The sequence below is a fragment of the Necator americanus genome, chromosome X, assembly GCF_031761385.1.
Source record: "Necator americanus strain Aroian chromosome X, whole genome shotgun sequence".
Lineage (NCBI taxonomy): Eukaryota > Metazoa > Nematoda > Chromadorea > Rhabditida > Ancylostomatidae > Necator > Necator americanus.
In genome coordinates this window covers 14,981,493-14,997,866 of record NC_087376.1, presented here as the reverse complement: position 1 = coordinate 14,997,866, position 16,374 = coordinate 14,981,493, and the positions used below count along the sequence as shown (strand labels likewise).

Sequence of the window (16,374 nt, the reverse complement as noted above, 5' to 3'; positions counted from 1 at the left end):
CACAGCTCTGCCCAACTTACTCGATCTTCAGATGAAGGTCGCACAGAATCAGTCTGACAATCCATTTTTCGTTAATCCATATCCTGCGAAACCTTACGCCTCGCCTGAACTGCCTTTCCACGCCGAGCGTCCTCATGTCCTCTTTCACCACCTCAGTTTTGAACTTCCGTCTACGACCAGGTGGCCTTTTCCAGCTTGAACCCGACAAACTTCTCAGAATACGTTGAACAATGCGGTCTGCTGGTCTCCCTAGGATAAGAGCAAAGAGTCGGGAACGATTTTCCGTGGCTACTTTCGATGGGGGTGCAAAGCGTGGGACAATGTTAAACGATGTTGGGGGCACAGCATCATAAAAATATTTTTGGTTAATTGATTTTTTTAATTGATCCGGACGCAAGGCATCCTTTATTCGTGGCTAACGTTTCGGCAATGTCGCCTTCTTCGGAACCTGAAAGGGTGAAATTGAACGTGATTAATGCGATCAAACGGCTTATCCGCTCAACAAAGAAAGTCCTACGTTTGCTGTTGGGCCTCATAGCTACTAGTAGAAGAGAACATCTTACCTTTAGGAACAGATGACTATCCTGCCACTGCTAGATACCTGTTGTAAGGTGACTAGCACAATCAAATATCAACCTCAAATAAGGCGCGAGTTCCCGCGTAATGCAGAGGCATTCCTCTTTGCAATTCATCTTTGGGCCCTTAGAGTGGATCCGAAAAACCTCCAGAGCCTTGCGCGCCGCAATACTAGGTTCGCGCGCCAAAACCGTGATCTTAACTTCAAAATCTTCTCCGTTATGACGCCGCACCCTATGATCACCTCATGCAGTAGAGACGCATGATTTCCTTTTGCCGTCCAGGTGTTCTTTGATTCGAATACATAGTGGTCTGGCTGTTTCTCGTATGTATTCGACACCACACTGCACACAGGAAATCATATAAACAATACATGGACTCATGCAATCACCCTTGTTGTTATCCGGACATATTTTGCACTCCGGTATAGTGCAAATAAGATCATATAGGCGATTGCGAGTGAGCCTTTGCCTAAGGTTACTAAGGGGAGCTCCAAGATGGCAGCAGATTCTTCAAGATTAGCTTTCCTCAGAAACCGCCGGATTGCAGCGCTAACCTCATCGGAAATAAACGGTACACAAAAGGATACTCTCTCCATTCCAGATTTGTTTCAGGTTAGTGTTCCCTTTCTACCGCATAGATAGACCGCATAGGTATGTGGCTGTTACTGACCGCAATTTTCCCGGCAAGCTCAATAGATTCTCGTCTTTCCTCTCTTCCACTGCAAACGGAGGTGGCCGTGCGAAACATATTTCGTACTAGCGACCTTTTAAAGGCATCACCCCACGAATCTGGGGTGGTGCTGGTTTCAGTTGGGTTACGCCTCCACCGGGTCGTAGATTATGAAGAGGAGGGTAATTCCGTCCATTTCCTCCTAATTGCCGTAAAAACTGACCCGGAAAATGCGGTGCGTGCACAAAGCTGGCGCGCTCCAATCGAACTCTTTGTAGAAAATAGCGCCTTGGAACGCTCGAAGCCGCATCTTCAGGGCCGGTTTTTGCGGCAATTAGGAAGAAATGGACGAAATCGCCCTCCTCCCCCTAATCTATGACCCCGTATCGGCACAATCCACCTGAAACCCGCACCAACCCAGATTCGTGGGGTGACGCCTTTAACTTGCGCGGGATGGGCAGAAAGAAAGTGAACTAGGATATTCTTATTACTGGGATTGCGTTACCACTTTTTCCTGTGCGTTCTGTTTGAAATATGCATTTGGACGTTGAGGAAGGGTAACGATCCTACTTTAGACTTATCCCGAATGAACTTTATATACTCCGACTGCTCATTTTGTACTTTGAAACACTTGTCTCTGTTTGAGACGAGCGGACAAGGAAACACTCGTTTATATATCGGCAATAAAGCAAAGATCGTGATTTCTAAACTGGCGCCTCAATTTTAATCATGAAAGCGATGGCGAGCGTTGACGCCAACCGTTGTCCCATGGCAAGACCCCTGATTTGCGCAAAACAGTTGCCCGACCATCTAGAGACAGTGCATTTGAGACATCGCCTGAAAACAACCATCAAGTGCTCAAGGGAAAAGCCATAGAGGTTGGTTGAGCTCTGGTGTTCAGTTAAGAGCTCAAAAACTGCCTGCATAGCCAAGTCGTTGGAGACGTTTGTGTACAATGCAGTAACATTGAAAGACCCCATTACATATGAGTTATCAAAATGCATGTTCTTAAAGTGAGTGGTCCAAAAACATATGGGTGTTCGTAAGGGGGCTGGTACGAATTTCAGCAGCTGCACCAACACTATGTTTAAGAACCAATCGATCCTGTCTTGGGCCCTCCTACGTAGCTTATGATATATCTTACCATGAACGTTGAAGGATCTTCAGAGGCAAGCTCACTGTCAGAGCTCAGCTTGTGAGTTTCTATTAGATGGTACAAGAGAGGACACACAGGTAACTCTGTTTTAAGCCGGGTTGCAGTCGAGGGTGGTGAATGCGTTGATTTACTGGTACTCAACCATACCTTCTTGAGTCTACGGTGTTGCGCTAAAAATTTTTCGACAGTGGAAGAGCGATAGAGGGAGCTCTCTTAGAGGTGACATGATGTGAGGGCTTTGTATAGATGACGAGGAATGACTGCGAATTCCCTATCATTGCCATTAGTAGATAATAGTTTTAGCTTTGACAAGCTCACGCACTTCCCTAATGCCTAACCGTTATTCGTGTGTGATGTTTGGGTGACACTTCCTCTGCCTGCAGCGATCTAAAACGTTGAGTAGTTCATCTGTTAATAAAGCTAACATCTACCACGGCGTTAGTTTCCTGTTGCTTAAAGAAAGTACGTGGGAAGGGTATAGGCGGAACCGCGGTAGAAATAGGTTGAGATGGTGAGAAAGTGGTCCTAATTCTAGCGCTGGTACTGCGGCTCGCAAGGCTCTGGAAGCTTTTTGGATCCACTCTAAGGGCCCAAAGATGAATAGCAAAGAAAAATGCCTCTGCATTACGCAGGAACTCGCGCCTTATTTAGGGTTGATATTTGATTGCGCTAGTCACCTTACAACAGGTATCTAGCAGTGGCAGGATAGTCATCTGATCCTAAAGGTACGATGTTCTCTTTTACTGGTAGCTATGAAGCCCAAAAGTAAATGTAGGACTTTTTTGTTGGGCGGATAAGGCGTTTGGTCGGATTAATCACGTTCAATTTCACCCTTTCAAACTCTGAGGAAGGCGATACTGCCGAAACGTTAGCAATGAGTAAAGGATCATGCTATATAATAACGCGCTTAGTCCGTGTGTGTGCGTGCGTGCGTGCGTGCGCGCGTGTCTCTCTCTCTCTCTCTCTCTCTCCCTCCCTCCCGCGACGTAGGGTTGATGCGCCGGCATCAGATAGCCACAGAATGCGTTGCGAAGGGTCACACGGCGTCGAAATGATGTGCAATAACTTCGTGTGCATGTCGCAGAGGATAAATGGGACGTTGCAGCCGTTTGATAGCTGTGGCCACTGGGCGCGTTGCTTTTCACCTCTATGACTCTTCCGCGTGTCTTTCTTGCGCCTTTCCCTCAGCTTGGTAACTTACCTTCCTTAGGAAGTGGAAACATGGATGAAACCGAATGCATAAATATTAGCCTACAATTTACATGATCTGATGTAGAACGTTATCTTTAACAGTAGGATGATGTCTTTCACGTCATTCTATGCTAAAACATCATTCTTTGATAACTGTTGGGTGGAAACAGGAGGAAACCCCATATTTGGAGTAATGCTCTTAAATTTTGTCTACAATATATTGGTAAGCAGTGTTTGAAGCTGAAGTTTGAATGTTCTCCAAATGTAGAACTGACGCGTTCAGAAAGAAGACCATGAAATCTTTTGCCTTTTATAATAAAAAAGATGGAGGAAGATTGTTAGAGGTATACAAGTCAAATTTCACAGAAAACGGCGCTAATATTAATTTTCGTTGATCAGTGAAGGGGAGCGAAGCGGACACCACAGAAAGTCTGATGTCCGGCTTTAGCCGGACGTTCAGACTGGTAAGTGATAAATCGAAAAGGTTTGATACCTTCCAAAATTTTCAACAGAAAGAAATAAGCAAGGTGACATACTACCTCAAATTCCAAATAGGATTTCAATAACAAAAAAAAAATGAAAGCTGCTCACTAATGTCTGGTGCAAGCTCGCGATTTGGCGTTGAAGGTCCTATCTCTGGACAAATGCACCAAGCAAGAGCTGAACCATTCTCATTGCGCAGGTTATTTTCGTGACACACAGAAAGATACTAACTATTGAAATTCACATGAGAGCAACTGCCATTTCAGCCTAACAAAACAAATATTCGTTGTTTTGTGTAGCTTGTGCTGCCTTCCTTTTGAAAAGGTGGATACTGAATTTCTCATATAACTTTTAGAGTCAGTTCGGCGCTTATGATACGTGTTCTAGGTTAACCATGTTCGTGTCAAATATGTTGGTTCTGCACCCAATATTATTTTAGACTTGTGCTACTCTTTTTTCTCTACTAATAAATCTTTCTGTATATGAACTGTTGCGAAAAGTGATGGTTGTCAATGAATATAGGCTTAGATAGTGAGATCCGTCTCAAATAGTCATGTGCAGTTACTTCATTCATAGGATACAGTTTTAATAATCCTTTGCCGTTGTTCCAGCTATGTTTTAGGTGGTACGCCCATGGATATGGTGTCAAATGCGATAGTAAGTGAAGAAATCGCTTACGGTTGTTCCGCAATTGGGACTGTAATTTTGGGGAATAACCTCGCGGAAGCTCCTCTTATCCTATGTGGCAGTGATGATCTAAAGAGCAAGTTTCTCCCAAGAATGGTTGAGGAGCCTTTTGTTGCAGTATGTATTTTTCTTTAATAACTCTCCATTTGGATGTACTTTTCCCCCATGATCTTTGTTCCCTTGTTCGCTGCATTGCGCACTACAGCTACAGTTCGGTTGGAACATTATCTTACTCGCTGGAAAGAAAGCAAAACGTTAGCCGTCCAAATGCAGAGAAATACTGCGAAACAGAGGTAATAGAACCAGAAAGGAAGAATTCTCGATAAAACCAACAAAATACGTTTCGTCGCCTTGCTGCAGTTTGCATTGGTCGTCGTGTAACGAACAACGTAACGGAATTTACACAAAGGACTATACCTACTAGTGATTCAGTCGTATGCGGTGACAGAGTCTATTGCGGGATCAGACGTTGCAGGAATAAGTACAAGATGTGAAAAGAAAGGAGATGAGTACATAATAAATGGTTCGAAAATGTGGATCACAAATGCAGGACATGCTAACTGGTGAGTTCACATTAATTGTTGTTCATGATAACCAGTTCGCGATTAGTTGTAGATGCTATCTTTTAATTGCTTTTGTTAGATTCTCGGAAAAAAAAACAGCGCCAATGCGTTGCTTCGCCGCTGTTTCTGCCAACTTGTAATAGAGGTGGATTCCCTGAGGCGATGATCGGCTTTCTCTTTCATAACGTATGAAACAGAACGAAATTTGACCTTGGGTAATTAACTATGTTGATAACTAACTATATACACAGCTCGTCGATGATGTATTTCGGTAACGATCAATTTTATAACCTTTTTTGTATTTACGCTGCTGCATCAACGGCTAGGATATAATTGACGAGCTACTAAATTGTTTTAGAAATTAAGCAAATCCAGAGGAATTCTGTGGTGTGAGCTGGTCTCAAATTTGTAACCTGCCAGAAGCAGGAGAAATCCTCACTTGGAATATAAGAGAAAGATGTATGTAGTAGGTTTAAGATACGTATATGAAGATTTTCGTGGAAAACGAGAAACATTCTAGCTTTCAAAAGTGACGGGAATGAAGATTATCGCTGTCCTGTGAGTCAAAAGCTTTTTTAGTCCAATTTATTTCCAGACAGAGGGACCTTCTGTATTTGTGACCTTTTGGAAGAAAAAGAGTTCATTTGATAAGTAGTGCTGAAGGTAATATCTAGACAAAACTCGCTTCCATCTTTTTACTAGAACACTACTTCAGACGATATTAGATGACATGTGCTTCTAACTACATTGTTCTTTAATTTATTCCGTAATTCCAACAACTGACACCATTCTTTTTTTTAATATATTTCCTTATAAGTGTCTTTTCGTTCACTGTAGTCCTTTGCGTGTCTACGGTCAAGAGTGTATAAGACGGTTGTCTGCGTCTCCATGAAGGAGTGGAGAAGGGCTTCGTCGGGTCGCGTTTCCGTATCTCCCAGCACATCCACTGGGCATGTAATGTCTCTGGGTATTTGGAACCCTGTTTACCGTTCTTCTCTCCCCATTCCTCCTCCACCACCTCCGTCTCCTTCTCCGAGGGCCAGCAGCATAATCAGCTGAAAATCTTTCGTGAATTTATGTCACAGATTCAAAATTATAATAGTTTAGAACAACCCTTTATATTTCTTTGAGGACTGTTTGCACGAGCAGATGATTTCTCGATCCTCTTGCTAAAATAGCAGTACTACGATTTTTAAAAAATATATTCGATCATGTTTATGTTTTAAGTTTCATTGATATCACCACTACTGGAAGGGGACACTATTAGGTACCCGCAGCCGCCGCGTCAGCCGACAATTAGGGAAAACGACTGGCAACAGCGATAGTTAATTGCGCTCCGCAGCGTCAGCAGAGCACTGCGCTCATCGTCTAATGAGGTGCGAAATATGCCTCGCAGGGGCACGCTATCTCTGCTATTGCCTCCGTATGGAGTATCGATCGTTTACGTATAAAAATATATCGAACGACTGCACACGAGATACCAGAAGCAGGAAATAATTGTACGTTTTATTTGCGTAAAGCAAAAAAAATCGAAATCTCACAAACTACTGCAGTATCTTAGAAGGATTTAATAGTCTGTATAAATACAAATCTACATCCATATCTTTTATACAGATTTTTCAATCACACATTTACATCTTTCAAAAACCAGATTCTCGGTTCTACACCTTTTAACTTTTATTTTGGAACGTTTTCAATTTTCAGCTAGCAATGTTTGCATTTGCTTTACAAATACAAATTTTTAAAAAATACAACTTTACAAGTTCTCTACGTTTTTGCTTCATTTTTAGCATTTTCATTTTCTACGTTTTCTTCCACTTTCTACGTTGCTACGTTGTTGCCTTTTTGTTCTTTGAACCTTCGTAGAAGGCAACTCTATTACATAATTGCAATACAAACATTGTTCATGACTTCATTGATGTGGTGATAGATGGGGGTGGCTTAGTGATCACAGCTAGCCTAAGATATGCCTGCTCTTGCCTACCGACAGCCTCTTCTGGAGGCACTTATCCGGCTGCGGGTACCTAACGATACGCACCCCAATTGGAACTATTCAAATTATTGGATAAAACAGTTCTTCTCCAAATCGTGCCAACATAGAATTATGTGAATACCATCGGAAATGCGTCTATCTTTCCGTTTCCTGGTGGAAGGTTTGAGTAGCAGTGTGGATATAATTGTAATATCATTGAAACTCTCATTCAAATTTCTCCCAAATAATAGATTTAGCTCCTTAACAGTTCGGTACGTGGTTGCACAACATTACCTACGTTATGGAAATGGAATGGAGAAAGGAGCCACGCCATTATCTGTGGTCTTTTTTTTTTGTTGTCTGAAATACAACAACGGAATTGTTTGGTCTTCATAGTTCTACTGATCTTTACCTTTCACTTTTTTTGAAATAAGAAATCCGGAGATCTATTTGGTTTTGAAATCTAGTAGAATTTACAATCTAGAAAGTTTTGGAGCAGATTATCCTGGAACGACTTATTCAACATCGCGAAGAAACAACGTTCGAAGAGCAAGTTAGTTTTCGTCTTCGCCGATCTACGATTGACCAGGTGTTCATCGACGAAATCCTGCAGCGGTATTCGAAGCCAGTGTAATTAGCCTTTCTGGACTTTGAAGCCGCTTTCGACTCTTCTCATCGATGCCGTCTTCTCAACGCGCTTCGCGCCGATGGAATATCAGGAAAGTTCTCTCGCCTGCTTGATGGCGTGAATTAACAAACAACCGCTGCAGTTCGAACACCAGCCGGATGTACCACACTATTTGAGGTGGTAACTTGAGTAAGTCCTTATTAGGCCACTTCTGCATTTAAATCCTTAACGAAATCCTTGACGGTTACTCGGAAAGGAAGCTGCTTAGATGGCTGCCTGGCTGCTTCTGGTCGAGAGTATGCCAAAATGATCTTTACGTGAAAATCGATGTGGTATTCGGGCGGATGACTCGTGGAAGGTTTCAACATCTTGCACCGCCACCGAAAATGTTTGCAGAAAGTCGTCTTCATTTCTTCTAGGAGACCAGCAGATGGCCTTGTTCAACGAGTTCTGAGGAGTTCGTTGGGTTCAAGCTGGAAAAGACCACCCGGGCCAATTCGAAGTTCTGCACTGAAGTGGTGAAAGAGGTCTTGAAGACACTCGGCGTGGGTAAGCAGTTCAGGCAACGATATGGAATAGAGACGAATCGATTGATTCTGTGCTACCTCTCGCAGAAGATGGGGAAGATTGGCTATGTTCAAAGATGACACACCTAGGCGAAGATGCGGACAGTCGTGTCAGGCGGTAATATCACCCCGCCGATTAAGTCATCTGAGTCAAGCATCAAATCTAGAGATACTTTTTTAAGATCTTCACAATATATCATATGATTTCCACGGAATAAAAGAACGGTTAATCTTATTTTTCTCAACAGAGGTTGAAATCATCAGCAGTACAGACTTCAACAACTGACGCTATGCAAACTAGTCGACTAACGAGCGCCTTGGTAACCGCGAAGGCAACCAAAACTTTAGGCAGTTCAATATGTAGTCCAAGGCTTATCTCGGTAAAGAGTACGTGCGAAGTGAATTAGGTGATTTTAAATTAACTTCCTCTCTAATTATACTCTCCCAGTAAACGGCATCTAATTCAGAACACCGCACAAGCGTTAGTAAAGCTGCCGTGATGTGAAAGTGACTGAGCAAATATAAGCAAGTTTGAAGCTCAGTCATGTAACCGCAATAATCGAAAGTCTGTACTACAAATACTTCAACTGTGCGATAATGGAGCTCTTCGGTCGCTCAAAATGGACTGTTTGTAAAATGATTAAAGAGTTTTCAGCTTCTAAACAGTCCGGAAAACTGTGATAAGGGTAAAGACGATGCGAAATATTATTTCCAAGACATTGTAAAATGGTCAGAATGTGATCTTAAAGGTAGCGTATCACGATTTTGACGCGGTGAGAAAGTCGCTGTGAAAGCGTAGCAGGATTCCGCAGTATGCTACCCGAAATCTACGCTCTTACTGTGTAGTAGGGTCAAGACGACATGGAGCATGTACGCAATTGTGTACGCGGCTTCTGTCGAGGCGCTTCGGTGGAGCGTACTTGCTGGCACCGCCGCCGCACCCATCGCTGGAGTTTGCGGCGGTTCCACCTCGGTTCCAACTGCTGCCTCTACCGCGCTGTTTTGAGCGCGTACACAAATGCACCGCAACTGCACTCGTGATTGTCGTTTTGACCTGACTATAGTTTCCGCAGTACGTGATGATGTGCTGCCTTTGAATACTCTCATGGTATCGCTTAGGCACATGTTCTTATCTTGGGTGTCGTTGACACTATCGTGCAAGGAAGAGTGTTTTTTTAGCAATAAAGTCCTTGATGTTGGGTCATAGATTATAAGATAAATTAATACCCTTTTCATTGTGGATTTTATGATCGGTGCCTGGCCACTCGTTGTAATATAACTATGCTTTTGAGGTTTTTCATTCTTGCTCGTTCTGACCCTGATGTACGAACCTCGTCGGGGAGGGCATTCACTGCATTTGCTGTGGAAGGGAGCACAGCTGGAATAACTCGTGGGAAAAAGGTACGAGTCGTGTGATAAGCCTTCAATTTTACATTAAAGTGTGCTTTCATAGCGGATGTTGTTCTATTCAGGAGATCAATCTTGGACAGCGATGTTCTGATACCCGTGGGCTGATATTCGAGGATGTGCGTGTTCCTGCTTCTAACGTCGTTGGCGCTCCAGGGGAAGGATTTAAAGTAAATTTTCCCGCAGGAAATGTTTCATTATTCACTCGAAGGTTGTTCTATTCGAGGTAGCGATGATGACCTTCGACAAAACGCGTCCTCTTGTGGCAGCACTTGCAACTGGACTCTCTGCACGATGTTTAGATGAGGCTGCGCAGTACTCTTTAGAGAGAAAAACTTTTGGGACGCGAATTGCAAACGTTCGCGCTCTTTCATGCTTATTTTTGAAACCGGATGAAACTCATTGTTATAGATATTACTTCCTTTTCCAGCATCAGGCTGTCCAATTCATTCTCGCTGACATGGCTGTGAATGTGGAGCTGGCACGAATCATGACATATAAGAGCGCATTCGAGGTGATTTCTCCATTTTTTGAGTTTGTGATACACGTGTTATTGTCGGGTCAAATCCTGACCTGAAGCTTGGTACAGCTGCGTGAGCGGCGTGGTGAATCGCAGCGGTGGTGATCGAGTGGTTGTGTTATCTGGTACCTTTACTTTTACATATGCTATGGTTCTCTTACTAGTAAATACCTACACACCAATTAATCGGCCAAGAAATTCGTGCCATCAGTTCGACTCGACATTTCTTGCAGCGCTTTGTTACGCGGCGGAGACGTGAGCAGACTTCCACTGCCACATCTAAGAAGTTATTTACTACTCACAGAGCCTTCGACAATTGTCTTCTGACGTTAAACCAGCGCTTCCCTGCTTTTTACGTTCCATGAACATTCTCTCTTTTTTAGTGATAGTTTAGATAAGAGGGGATGATGCCATCTACATAATAAAGTTTTGGAAATGACCTTCCATCAGCACATACGCATTGTAAAACAAATGATTTTTTTTCTTTTGTTCATAGCATATTAGTTCTGAACAGCTTCATTAGCAGCAAAGAATCTCTTTGTCGTCTCTTCTTTCCAATTGAGATGACGAGAAATAGAGTAGGAGCTGCATCATAGTGCTACATAAATGGTAGCAGATGGCTAGCGTCGTCACAACGCTTTGATCAAGCACCGATGACTGTACAACATTTGCCTACGTTGCCGACGATTTTCGGAATATCCGCGAGGATCAGTACGAGGTGCGTACAGTATTACCTCAACAAACGCTATCATCTTAGGCACGGTTACAACGTTTGTAGAATGAAAGCCTTTGTCCTTGATATGAGAACAGTTTCAATGAAAATGCTGGGTGAAACGTATTGGACGATAGTTCCGCAGATCTGATGAAAGGCATTTTGGGTTTGATGATAGCATCTCGTGTGCATCAAATCACATTAAGAGCGACTGCACTCCGACCATTTTTGAGTGTGTACTAGCTCTCATGGCGTCGGTCGCTACTCGTACTTCATCAGGAGTGGTAATATTAGCCAAAGTAAGAAGTTCTGAGCGTCTTTTCGCTTCATTTCGACGATGAAATTAACACACTTAGAACTAACCGATTAAGACAAAATATGCGCCGTTTTGTTGGATAACTTTTCTCCATTTTGATGGCAATTTTATAATTCCGTAGTTGAAGAAGTCCTCGTCCTTGTTGGCAAAAAAAAAAAAAAATACCACCTCATTTTAACAAGCCTCTCTTGAGGCCAGTTTGGTAGCATCTAGAAAATTTTGCAAATGCTTGAAAAAGTGATAGTCGCTTGGTGCTAGGTCTGTACTAAATGGCAGGTGCGGTAGAACCACCCATCTAATACCTCGGAGCTTGTGACGCGTCGTTAAAGAAGTATGTCGCCAAGGGTTAGCTTCGGCACTCATACATCGAGCTTCTTGGAACCAGCTTTATGCAAATGGTTCCGAGCGGTTTTCTAGCTAATCTTCAATTCTTGGGGGATAGAATACATGCTCACTTGGCTGTCCGACTTGATGATTTCCATGATTTTATCGACATTTTCGACGATTGGCCTAACAGAGCGTGCCTTATCTTCGACGTCCATATTATTTTTATGAAATCGTTGTAGTGGTACTGAAGAATGTATCGAATGTTCTCTTTTTACTTCTATTTTGGAACGCTGCAACATACAACTGACTCCACCGAACAAAAGACTGATAAAGAGCTTTTCTGAAACGTAATGTCTCCTTGGAATTGCCGTATAGTGTAACCTGACGTGATGTTCACATCGTCGGATATGACTCACTAAAAACATCTATCAAAAACGCTCAGAAGTTTTTACTCCACTTAATATTCGAGTGTTGCACTGTGCTATACTCGGCCTGCTTCCAAGGATTTCTTCTGCGTATACCTTCGTGAAACTTTTCTACAGCTGGTGTTTGCCAAAAGCAACTAGAGGCACCATACATGCAGATAGAACCTCGAGATCATTCCTTAGAGCATTTTCTTGTTGGCTTAAGGAATGCTTTTCAGGTTTGTCGTTCAGGGTTTCTGTGCTCGTTCTGTTCGAGTCTTTTGAGAAGCATTTTATAGTTTGAGCTCTTTCTTACCTATAATTGTTTCTTAGATTTTATTAGTCACATTATAATCAAAAAGCTATCGAATTTGCAACAGTCTTCTAACTTCTTCCTTCGGTTCACAGTATCAGATTTTTTTCATTTTGCTTTGCACCTCAGTTGTATTTTCATTAGTAAGGGGCCACGGACAATGATGAGGTGTAGTTCAAAGGTAGGATAGTTTAGAATGGGCATTTTCTGACCTAGACCCAGCATGCCTGCATTCTCGAGAGTGGCACTGAATATTTTGTGTGCGGTTATACAACCTTGTTGGATCACTTTTTTCACGTCGATGATGATCTTGAAGAATGAGGTTATTTTGGTCGTGAAGTCACTGCACAGCTCTCCAACTACTTTTGTGTGCTGAGCCAGAATGCCCTCGTTGTCGAAGGCATTCACGACTGCATCTGTCACAGTTTAATCGGAGATGGGGTGATAGTTGCCAATGTCATGTAGATCTCTCTTCTCATACACTAATAATTGGTGATCTTCCCAATTAGGAACCTTGCATTCTGGCAGGCAGTGCGTAGATAGCCTTATCAGAATGTTGATGACGACTTGCGTAAGTTCTTTAAAATTTGATTTTGAACGTACTGTCGTCCACTAGTTGTCGTACGAGTTTTCACTGACATAGTAGAAATGTTAGACTTGGGAAGGGAGGATTTTCTTTCTCTGCTTTCTTTCTCTTTCTCCTTCATCTTTCCCTCTCTTCTTCCTTTCCTTCTTCCTTTTCCTAATCTTCCTCATTCTTTGTTCTTCCTTCTCTTTCTTGATCCTTGCCTCAGATTTCTTCGTTCCTTCCTCTTCCTACGTCATCCCTTCTCCTCTTCCCTTTTCTCTTCTACTACTTTTTCCAGCTAGCTTCATGTCAGTGTGAATCGAACCAAGCCAGCGCTGTTTCAATTGTTCGCTTCGTCGCTTGCTGGGTAGATGTAGATCAATAATGTGTAAATCTTGTGTAGTGTTTTGAGCACAGAATATAACTGTACCATCCCAGGTGAGTTCCTCCTCCTCAGCTATGGAATTCACTCCTAGTCTCTGCCGGATATCTTCGTTGCTGAAGTGTTTGAAGCGAGCAACATCTGTCTTTGTTTATTATTCTCCAAGTTAAATGTTAGTCCCGCGCTAACTCACTCTGCCAGTTTACTAGACAGACCCCTGAGGTTAATATTCGGGTGGAAATGTCCATTTTTTCTACAGGATTCAATTAATTATGCATGTGAAAACTACAACAAGGCAGTTCTCGCATGCAGCGATCACCAATGTGTAATCATCTTGATCGAGGTTATTGATCCAGTTTAACCTATACCCTAGTTTCTTGGTTCCAGTCACCGACGAGTTGATCGTTTTCTTTGAGAAAATCGTTCCCGTTTTTTCTTTTCACTTTCTCCAATAAGTGCTTGCAACCAGGTGTGCTTAGTGTTTAATGAAAGGTTTAGTTCGTCTTTGTTGAACTTGCGTTCTACAGAGTGATACCCAGGTTTTCGAATAGATGTAGTCTTGCATATTCGAATTCAGCATCGAGATCAAGATCATTATTTTTGACGACGATTTCTGCATAAATCGCTTTAAAAAGGACCTTTTTGGAGGCTAGCCACTATCATTATCTGAACATCTTTTCGAACTCTTCATGATGGATACTTTTCAAAAACGGTTCTCAAGCGAATTTCGTTATTTTTGCCCACGCGAAAACATTAGTCAGAACGAGTGGCTGGAAAAGAATAATGGAAAATGTTTTTACTGGTGAGTGAGTGTGCAGAATTAGATTTTTGAGATCCGGCCGATTCGAGTTTTAGAGTCAAAACTATTAGTGGTAGCCATATGTAATCAATTATTATTAGTGTGGAATATTTGGTTCAGTCTAGTTCAGAGCATGAATGCATGAAGACGTTTTATATGGCATTATTATAACTCGTAGCCTTGACATTAGTAACAATTAAATTCAAACGTTTTTATTACACCGTTATAAAATGGCAGGCAATCAACCAACTGAAGAACATTTACATCTTTTCATGCTGTTTCATCTTCGATCGGGTGTTAATGCGACGGTTGCAACAAAGACAATTTATGATGTGTATGGAGACGTATTTAAAGTCACTAAGTTCCAACGCTGGGTTTAGAAAATTTTACAGTGGTGATTTTGACTTGTCTAATAGCGATCGAAGTGGATGCCCAGTTGAGTTTGATAAGGAAAAAATGAGGCGGATAAACTGGAAGGTTTTACCACATTCTAATTGATGGAACATTCCCTAAGGAATAAAGATTTCAAAAATGTCGATGAAGTGAGCGCTCACTTAAAATCATATTTTTCTTCAAAGGGAACGAATTTTTCTGAACAGGGTATTGAAGCTGTATTAGCAAGATGGGAAAAGGTCTTGGATAACGGAGATTACATGACCGTCTAAAGATAAGGGTAAATGTTATTAATTTCTTTTTTTTTTCTGTTGTCACTGAAATAATTGATTGGGTACCTTTAATATTTTGTTAATTTTGTTTGACTTTGTTGATTTAATTCATTCCAACTCCATTTGTTTTCTTTTTCTTTGATATTTTCACTTTTAGTGAATTTAGAGACGAATTATTGCTTGGATAATGAGGTGCTTTCGTTATATAGCTTTGTCCATTAATTTTTCTAAAGACTTCCCCCTTCTCCCACTTTAGAAAGTCTAATTTAGCGTCACAGTCAACATTACTAGTTTTTCTTCCGACTTGAACTGGTGTTAATAAAGAGATCCCACAAACTCAACTCAGTCATCTTTTTGATTATATCCACAAAAATATTCGAAGTCCTTCATTTATACTTCTGCAATTTGACCGGAATTTTGTCAAGATTTTTTTGTCAAGTTTGACGCATATTCTTTATGATTTTTTGGATTTTCGTAGTCTTGCGAAGATTTTTGTATTTTTTAAATTTTCGTACTCTACTTGAAAAACATTTTTTTTCAAAGTACGCGTTGCTTTCTAAGTGAAGTAAGCTAACTTTTCCTAACTTTTCCATTCTTTCACATAGAGCGTATGAGTCACCTTTCAGGTGGATCAAAAACGCCCTGGGTCTCTCTACGCTTCAATCGCAAAACTGTTTGCGGGCGACTCAGCCAACCTCGCGGCAACGAACGCCGTACAGGCCGGTGTTGCTCTATTATTCTTCCCATTTTCTCATTTGTCATCCTCAGATAATATGCTCTTTCAGGTGTTTGGTGGAGCAGGGTTCAACACAGAATATCCAGTTGAGAAATTGTTGAGAGATGCGAAAATCTTTCAGATTTACGAAGGAACAAGCCAGGTTATTCAAGCTAATACTTGCATTTTTTCCTACAAAAGCCGTATATTTATACGCACACATATGTTTTGGAGGTAGATGTAGTCAAAAAAGATGTGGCCCCAGAAAAGGAGTGGTGAATCTGGTCAGTACATTAATGTTCCAAGACAGACCTGGTACCAATTTGTCGACGTCGGAGAGATGGAAGGCCTCGTTGAACCTCAGACGAGGTGAACTCTTCACCACCGCGCTACACAGGGCACGAAAGATAAGAGAAGAATATATCTGAGCAAGACGAAATCATAGGACACTGTGTAAATCCGTATCGATGTTGCCTAGCCTCGCAAAATGTATAGTGCAGGTAGTTTGGTTTCCTGAGATGAAGTTTCCTGTAGCTGCATGGTCGATGGTTTGAAACCGCCCTAATGCAAATCAAGTCTTTCATCCTTCCGCGGTCGATATATTAGTACCGGACTTGTCTGTGAGGATAAAAGCAGACTTGGTCTTCGGCTGGGCCTCGTCAGTCATTATATGGGCCAGCACGCCTTTCAAAATATCAATGACTATGAACAGCAGTAGAACGTTGGCCCATCCTAAGTGGACTTATACCCCA

The 16,374-nt window shown here is 42.0% G+C and overlaps 1 protein-coding gene across 2 annotated transcripts; it reads left to right on the top strand.

The window, feature by feature from the left end:
• Positions 1-4,449: 4,449 nt before the first annotated feature.
• On the top strand, positions 4,450-15,995 carry RB195_023208 (uncharacterized protein; the record flags this gene model as incomplete). Of its 2 annotated transcripts, XM_064210561.1 has the most annotated exons (10): positions 4,450-4,465; positions 4,701-4,882; positions 5,198-5,328; positions 9,787-9,895; positions 9,967-10,071; positions 10,128-10,259; positions 10,332-10,415; positions 15,534-15,626; positions 15,693-15,785; positions 15,933-15,995. In XM_064210561.1, 10 exons carry the CDS (start codon positions 4,450-4,452, stop codon positions 15,993-15,995), a joined length of 1,008 nt encoding a protein of 335 aa, XP_064066442.1. The 2 variants fall into 2 exon arrangements, with proteins under 2 accessions (XP_064066442.1, XP_064066443.1); XM_064210562.1 differs by lacking the exon at positions 4,450-4,465 and having other exon boundaries at positions 4,712-4,882.
• Positions 15,996-16,374: the final 379 nt, after the last annotated feature.